We start from the raw sequence: 7,917 nt of genomic DNA, 5'->3' as shown, positions 1-7,917 counted from the left end.
GAAGGACGCCCTGGGGCTGTGGGGCAGGGGAAGGACGCCCCGGGGCTGTGGGGCAGGCGAAGGCCCTGCAGGGAGCAGGCCCTGCTGGCGGGCACCGCCAGGGTCCCCCCCGCCCTAGCTCCCCACAGCACGCACAGAGGGGATGGGACAGTTTTATTTATCTCACAGCTTTACAGGAGGCGGTTTCCCTTTGGCCCTGCCGGGGACAGGGACACCACGCTGCCGGGGAGCCGGGGGGGGCAGGGGTGAGCTGAACCCTCGCCATGCCAGCCCCTCGCCAGGGCGGGTGGATCGCCCCTGCCACAGGCTCTCGGAAGAAATCCCTGTTTCTTTGTTGGGGAACAAACTGCCTGTCAGTAAGCCCAACCCCAAAAGCAACTCCAGATGCCATCAGGGTGCTGAAAATCAGACACATTCATTTGCAGGATATTTTGCAAATCTACAGTAGTAAAACAAGCACAAATACTACCCACACGGAGCAAAGACAAGGAGGGGAGTCTCCCCTTCCCCTGGAGCCCACCTACGTGACACCAGTACAGCCCAGTCCCCTGCACGGGCTTTGGGCAGTGGTTTTGCTGAAGCATCTGGGGGTGAGCATCTGCCCGGTGAGTTATCTGCCACGTGAACTCGGGTTGGAAGAGAAACTGGGACATGGAAGTGCCGTGTCTGCTTTTATCTCTCCTCCTCCCCTGGGAATCACAGTGATTCCCCTTTTGCTTCATGAGTCCCTCTCAGGTACCCCCCTACGGAGCCTTTTGGCCACGGGCAATGGGCGCTCTCAGCCTTCATCCGCCGAGACGCGGCCTGCAACCCCTAAGAGCTCTCCTCGGGGGGCTTCTTGGTGCCTTGGAGGATCAGTGCCGAGGCAGACGCCCTCTTCTGATGCCGCCACTTGGCCCGACGGTTTTTAAACCAAACCTAGAAAGTGCAAAATGAGAAAAGAACTTCTGAATTTCACATGTTACTTGCAGGGGGGAGCAGGCAGTTTCACTCCTGGGCTGCACGGTGTAAGCTTTAGGATACTGCGTTATGTTTCCCAGTATAAAAGTTTGATACAAAATGTAATCATTCTCTCCCTTACATGTAAGGGGCACGAGGGAGCTGGGACCCCCTCACAGCAAATTCAGAGGTCAGGCAGACCACGTAAGTAAGGAATCTACACGTGGGTCAGGGGATGAGCAGAATGGGGCACGTCTGTGTGTTTATAGAGGTGATTCTGGGAGAGGGGGAGTGTGTGAGTTTATGATCCCAGAACAAATCAGCCCAGCAGAACTCTATAATCTCCCATTACTTGCCAAAACTAAACTGTGTGTTATCGAATGCCCAAGAATTGTTTTTAAAATGAGGCCCTGGGTCTGCAGCTCCCGAAACAGGCAGCTGAGAGAACCCTGTGTTGTTTCGGGGTTGCAGTGAACAACAGCTCAGGAAGGGGCAGGGTCTCACCTCCACCCTCTCCTCCTTCAGGTGGATGCGGTTCGCCAGGTGCTCGCGGGTGATGACGTCCGGGTACTGGTTCTGGTGGAAAAGAGTCTCCAGGGCCTGCAGCTGGTCCTCGGTGAATATGGTGCGATGCCGGCGCGTCCGGCGCTGGATCTGGTGGAAAGCCTGCAGCTGGCCGGGGTTCCCCGGGGGACTCTTGCAGACCCTGACGGCCGAGTGGAAGAGGCGCACGGGCCAGGGGAGCCGGGCGTCTGCGGGGGGAGAGGGACAGCGTTAGGGGTGGGGGCTGAAACACCCGTCTCAGGGCAGTTCCAGTCCTCACACGGGGGTCTTCTGAACTTTTAGGATGCTCCTGAGATGCATTTTTACATGTTTGTTACTTTTTTTTAACTTTTTTTCTTTTTTCCTAGGTATAGCCAAAACCTCTTCACCTTAAAGGACGAGCAATGCTCCCCAGGGCTGGTGTTCTCAGGAACCCCTGACACAGCTCTGCTCGTGGGCAGCGTGACCCTGGGGCCCCACACTCCACAGACAACTTCCACCCCCTGGAAACATCATCCTCTCAAGTGTTTTACAATAAAACAGTAATACAGAGTAATAAATAGCCCCTGCTGCTTTTAAGAACCTGTTAACATTGTGGGGAGAAGTGCCTGCTCTTGGTAGCCCTGCTCGGCTCGCCAGAGCTGAGGTCTGAGCAGCCCACCCTGGTGACAGGCCAGAATGTCACCCAACTCCCAGGTTTTCCCCTTCACCCAGCACTGCCTCCACGAGCCCCCCACCCTGAACCAAACCCAAGCACTCACCCAGCCAACTCGGCGAGTCCTGCAGGGAACGGGTGCTCCGGTGGGAACAGCAGCAGCAGTTGCAACCTGCCCCTTCCAGCTCTTCCTCTTCTTCCTCCTCCTCCTCCTCCTGCAGGGAGCTGCCGGGGATGGTCTCCAGCTCACACAGCCCCTTGGGAGCGCAGTCCAAGATGCCCCGCAGGCACAGCGGGACCAGGACCTGGGAGCTCTTCTCTGCTGGGCTGGAGAGGATGTCCTCGATGCTGAAGGAACATGGCTTCTTGAGGCCTCTCCTGCCGGTGTCGGCGTCCGGTGTGGGCTCCAAAGACATCGTCTGCTGGCAGCGTCGGCTGCAGGGATGGGCAGCTCAGGCTGAGCAGGGTTTGCTCTCCGGGTGCTTGCCCTGGAGTGGGGTCTGGCAGGGCAGAAGGCGGCTTATGTAGCTCTTAAAATGGACCAGCAAAGGCACCCTGGTTCGCCCCTTTGTCTTGGCATTTCAAGCGACTCTCATTCTCGCAGCCGAGTTTTTATTTTATACCCACACACAGAGTTTTTCTCCTTCCAACCTGGCTGCTTTATGGCTGGAGCCACCCGGCTGCCCCAGGCGCGGGGGCGGCCGCAGCCGGGCCCTGCCGGTGCGAGGCCTTTGGCACCCCCAGGCCGCGCGTTGGGTGTCTCACCCCCAGCGCCCCCGGGACCGCCCGCAGGGCTCCTCGGAGACACCCCGGGGGGCAGGACCGGGTGCCGGAGGGCGGCAGAAGGCCTTCCCGGGGCTGTGGGGCAGGAGAAGGACGCCCTGGGGCTGTGGGGCAGGGGAAGGACGCCCCGGGGCTGTGGGGCAGGCGAAGGCCCTGCAGGGAGCAGGCCCTGCTGGCGGGCACCGCCAGGGTCCCCCCCGCCCCAGCTCCCCACAGCACGCACAGAGGGGATGGGACAGTTTTATTTATCTCACAGCTTTACAGGAGGCGGTTTCCCTTTGGCCCTGCCGGGGACAGGGACACCACGCTGCCGGGGAGCCGGGGGGGGCAGGGGTGAGCTGAACCCTCGCCATGGAGCCACCCTAAATATATATATATATAGAGAGAGAGATATAATCCCTTTGGAAAGAAAACCGTAAACCCCCTTGTGAATAAAATAAATTCTAACTAATCTTGGCAGCTTTGTGAAGGGTTAGTGTGGATCTAAGATTTAGCTAATCCCACAAAAATGACTGGAGAAGGAAATCTGATTTCTCCATCTCGGGTGTAGATTTGAGGTGGTTATGATCTCCATTGTGCTGCAGCCTCCGATCCAAGGAAGGGGGAGGATAGCTGTTCCCAGCCCGGAAATGGACCAGAGGATTAACTCCTTAAAAGAAGCAAATTATCCCTTTCTCTGGCCAAATGAAAGCTTTCCCATCAAAAGAGAGCTGTCATATCATACAATATGAGAGAGGAGAGAGTTCAGCTTAATAAAAAATCATTTTTAATGATAGCACAGCCTTTGGCTGCGCCAGAACTCTCTGTGAAAGTTGATTTATTTTCTGCTGAAAGCAGAGAAATTGTATTTTCCCTCCTTCCCCTGTCCCCCACCTCCGCTGCCCTAATCACAGTGACAATACAGGCGCTTTGCATGTATCCAACACGTTCTGTGTAAGCATTCAAAGCCCTTAATAAATTAGATTATGGGCAGCTCCGTGGCACAGCTCAGCGGCACGTACCCCAGCTCGGTGTGGGGAAGGGGAGGAGAGGGGCTGCTGCCTCCGTGGGCGGGCAGGTGGGCACAGAGGTCTTGGTGCCACCACAAATGGGTGGTTTGGTGAGCCCAGAGCAGCCAGGATGGTGTCTGGGGCAGCCGGGCTCCCCCAAAGCCTCGTCACTCCAATTCCCAACTCCTCCTGGCCAGCAAGAGAAACTGGGGGGAGGCTACAGCCGAGAGCAGTGGCTCGGGATGGGAGGGGATGCCTGGCACTGACCCTCCTGAGGGTCAAACAGCAAGGCCTGGGGAGATGGGATGCACAGGAGGAGAGAGGACATCTTCCATCTTGGGTTTAAAGCTGAAACGAGTAGCTGGGGTTCAGACAGAGAACCCAGGGTTGAGCTCGGGTCACTTAGGAAAGTTTAAACCCAGGTTCTATTGCCCTCAGTGCAGGTTAAGCCAAGGTGAGTAGAAAGGCTTTAGGAGCTTACCTGGAGAACCCTCTCCCGCTTGGTGTTTCTTCGCAAGCAGGAGAAGATACTGGTCCCACTCATGGCACAGCAAGGAGACACAGAGGTGAAACCACTGCTCATCAAAGGTCCTCGTGGCATCTCGTGACTTCACACTGAACAGCCCAGTGACCCCTCCAGCATCACACGAAAATGAGACCCAGTCTCCAGGAGAGCCCCCTCGCAGCCCCTTGTTCTCCATGGCCCTGCACTCTGCCTGCCCTTCCTCATGCTGCTGGTGTCCTGGCACGGGGAAGAGATGCCCCATAACCGTTCTACCTCTGACCCTCAAACCTCTGTAAAGTCCCACTGAAACCAAACCACTGTTTTTTCTCCCGTCCCTGTATTTCCCCCTCCCGCAGCCATTCCAATGGCATCACCTAAATAACAACCACACTCTGTGCATCTTCACGTATTTGCTGTGGGTTTGAGAGGACAGCACCTTCATGGCTGCCCATCTGGACACATTCACTGCTGCCCAGCCAAGGTGTCAGGGCTGCGGAGAGGGACCAGGGACACCCCAACGCCAGGGACCAGCACAAACTGCTCCCAGCTTTGACACACATACCCAAGTGCTGGCTCAGGAGAAGGATGTGGGGCCGGGCTCTGCTCCCCACAGAGGGGCTGTGGGGCAGGAGAGCAGGGACACACCAGGGGAAGGTGCAGGGTCTGACCCTTTTTGCTCTTGGCTGCAATAATCATAGGCCTGAAGCAGATTAATTCTCATTCCCCGTCCTCCACAAAGGACACCTTTCCCTGCCCTCCCCTGCCCGTCCCTGCCTTCCCACCCCACGTGCACTTAGCCTATTAGGATCTCCGCTGATTGCTTTCTTTCATTCCTCCCATACCTTTCACTTCAGAAAATGGACTGGTAATACTTCTTTTATCAAAGAATTATGGGATTTGGGACCCAGATCTTACAAAGAGACTTTTGATAGCTGCTGGTAATCAAATCCCAATCGGCGGACACTTCTCTGCGCCCTGTTACCGGAGAGGAATAAAGGAAAGGGATTATTGATGTTCTGTTTACTGAGCCTCCGGGAGATAGGATCGCTGGGCTATTTCATATTAGAAAAGGAAAGGAAAATAAAACAAGAAAGAAAAAAAATGCAGACAAGAGAGGACAATATAGATATAGATAAAAAGAAAAGAAACAGGCTCTTATCATTTTCTTATTGGTTAAGGAGATTCCAAAGCCATTATAGAGGATTAGAAAAAAGGTTAATCTGCTTTAGCCGTTCACTTGTCAAAAGTGAATTTATAGGGTTTGAAAAATCCTCCCTATGGTGAAACCAGAAAAAGTCTCCCTCTCTCTCCCCCGCCCCTCCCTCCTGCAGGCAGCACAAGGGAATGGGAATGGAGACCCCAAAATGTTGGAGCACCTTCCTTTTCCCTGCCCCTGCCTGGGCACTTGCCCCCGGGGGAGCTCTGGTTCGGCAGCACTTCCCCAGTTCCCTCCCCGATGTGGGGTGGCCGTGGGGCTCGAGGAGCAGCTCCAAGGGATGTGATCATCCTCCCATGCTGCTCTGCCTTACCTGGGGCAAATCCCAGGCTGTTCCATGGGTTGGTATCGGCAAACCTGGCCCCGTGACTGAATTTGGGCACCCAGATGATTTCTAAAGCGGAACAGAGATGGACGCTGCTCGTAAATGCTGCCAAATCTCCAGGCTGGGCCTTGTCTGTCCCCAAGTGAAGTGCTCACCCAGGGAGCTGCATCTCAGCATCCTCCTCATCACCCAGCGCAGATGCTGGCCTGTCCCAGCCAAGTGGCTGCCTGTGCCACTGATTTACCCAAGGGGCTGATGCCCATCGCTCGCCCCAGTGCCACTGTGAGACACAACCCAGGGGAAAAACAGTCTTTCAAGGTCAAAACCAGCCCAGAGAACTTTCTTGTAAGTTCAGTGGCATGCGTTGGTCAGGAGTTATAGCTATATTTAATAAAGACACAGAAATCATAGAATCATAGCATGGTTTGGCTTGGAAGGGACCTTTAAAGTCATCTAGTCCGGCTCCCAGATCATGCCTGTTGTAAATACTTCAACCCTGTGCCGAGTGGCAAAAAGAACCCAAACAAAACCAGTTGGATTTGATGATAATTAACATAAGGTCTTATGATAAATCTGTTCCTCTCTCCGAAGGCCATTCCATCCTGCAGGAAGAAGTGGAGTCCCTCCACTGGCTGTTAGGGATCACTGTGATGATGGGGATGCTGGCTAAAAGGGGTGCTGGCTAGTGGGGATGCTGGCTAAAAGGGATGCTGGTTAGAGGGAATGCTGGCTAAAAGGGATGCTGGCTAGAGGGGAGGCTGGCTAGAGGGGATGCTGGCTAGAGGGGAGGCTGGCTAGAGGGGAGGCTGGCTAAAAGGGGAGGCTGGCTAAAAGGGGAGGCTGGCTAAAAGGGGAGGCTGGCTAACGGGGATGTTGGCTAAAGGGGATGCTGGCTAAAGGGGATGCTGGCTAAAGGGGAGGCTGGCTAAAGGGGAGGCTGGCTAAAAGGGATGCTGGCTAAAAGGGAGGCTGGCTAGTGGGGGGGCTGGCTAACGAGGATGCTAGTTAAAAGGGATGCTGGCTAAAAGGGATGCTGGCTAACGGGGATGTTGTGGAAATGCTGGCTAACGGGGATGCTGGCTAACGGGGATGCTGGCTAATGGGGATGCTGGCTAACAGGGATGCTGGCTAACAGGGATGCTGGCTAGTGGGGATGCTGGCTAATGGGGATACTGGCTAACGAGGATGCTAGTTAAAAGGGATGCTGGCTAAAAGGGATGCTGGCTAAAAGGGATGGCACCCATGGCTTAGCAGGAGAGCAGTGGGGGAACCAAACCTCCTCCGACGCACCGAGGCAGGAGGGAGCGAGACAACAATTTCACTCCGAACCATTTAATTTAATCCAGAGATTTTACAACCTCTCACCTTGCCGGGTTTCCCCTCTGCTGGGTACCAAGCACCAGCTCCCCGACTTTTCAGCCCTTCTTGGGCGGGTGGGGGGAGGAAATTCTGGCTTTTCCCGCTCACTATAGAAACGGCTCGAGATGATGTTGCTTTTTTAACCCCTGAATCGCAGCCTGTGGTGGATCCAGGGTCGTGCTGAAGGCGACGGGCGAAGGCGAGCATCCCCGCCCGGCGACGGCCGTCGCCGGGCGGGGATGCTCGCCTTCGCCCGTCGCCTTCAGCACGACCCTGGATCCACCACAGGCTGCGATTCAGGGGTTAAAAAAGCAACATCATCTCGAGCCGTTTCTATAGTGAGCGGGAAAAGCCAGAATTTCCTCCCCCCACCCGCCCAAGAAGGGCTGAAAAGTCGGGGAGCTGGTGCTTGGTACCCAGCAGAGGGGAAACCCGGCAAGGTGAGAGGTTGTAAAATCTCTGGATTAAATTAAATGGTTCGGAGTGAAATTGTTGTCTCGCTCCCTCCTGCCTCGGTGCGTCGGAGGAGGTTTGGTTCCCCCACTGCCCTCCTGCTAAGTCATGGGTACAGGTCCCTCTAGCCAGCATCCCCCCTAGCCAGCA

General features: G+C 55.5%; 2 protein-coding genes across 2 annotated transcripts in view; one reads left to right on the top strand and one right to left on the bottom strand.

The window, feature by feature from the left end:
• Positions 1 to 463: 463 nt before the first annotated feature.
• Positions 464 to 6,015, bottom strand: GSC2 (goosecoid homeobox 2). The gene is made up of 6 exons (XM_014943991.1): positions 5,944 to 6,015; positions 5,330 to 5,389; positions 4,391 to 4,651; positions 2,244 to 2,637; positions 1,444 to 1,691; positions 464 to 918 (listed from the first exon to the last, which is right to left on the bottom strand). The coding sequence occupies exons 4-6, from the start codon at positions 2,551 to 2,553 to the stop codon at positions 814 to 816; spliced, it is 663 nt and encodes a 220-aa protein (XP_014799477.1). The 5' UTR covers positions 2,554 to 2,637; positions 4,391 to 4,651; positions 5,330 to 5,389; positions 5,944 to 6,015; the 3' UTR covers positions 464 to 813.
• Positions 6,016 to 6,153: 138 nt separating this feature from the next.
• Positions 6,154 to 7,917, top strand: part of LOC106889177 — a 4,638-nt gene continuing 2,874 nt past the window's right edge. The window contains exons 1-2 of the mRNA XM_014943966.1: positions 6,154 to 6,300; positions 7,488 to 7,726. Coding sequence (XP_014799452.1) covers positions 6,154 to 6,300; positions 7,488 to 7,726 — 386 coding nt within the window. The remainder of the gene's footprint in view (positions 6,301 to 7,487; positions 7,727 to 7,917) is intronic.

This window comes from Calidris pugnax, unplaced genomic scaffold (genome assembly GCF_001431845.1).
Source record: "Calidris pugnax isolate Ruff unplaced genomic scaffold, ASM143184v1 scaffold138, whole genome shotgun sequence".
NCBI lineage: Eukaryota > Metazoa > Chordata > Aves > Charadriiformes > Scolopacidae > Calidris > Calidris pugnax.
The sequence above is the reverse complement of the archived record's forward strand: the minus strand, read 5'-3'. Positions and strand labels throughout refer to the sequence as shown.

Excerpts from the sequence above, each read along its gene's own strand:
- GSC2 (XM_014943991.1), bottom strand. The coding sequence starts at position 2,553 with ATGTCTTTGGAGCCCACACCGGACGCCGACACCGGCAGGAGAGGCCTC. Across the intron at positions 1,692-2,243 it reads GGACTCGCCGAGTTGGCTGG|ACGCCCGGCTCCCCTGGCCC; the intron begins GTGAGTGCTTGG and ends CTCCCCCCGCAG. Across the intron at positions 919-1,443 it reads TGAAGGAGGAGAGGGTGGAG|GTTTGGTTTAAAAACCGTCG; the intron begins GTGAGACCCTGC and ends TGCACTTTCTAG.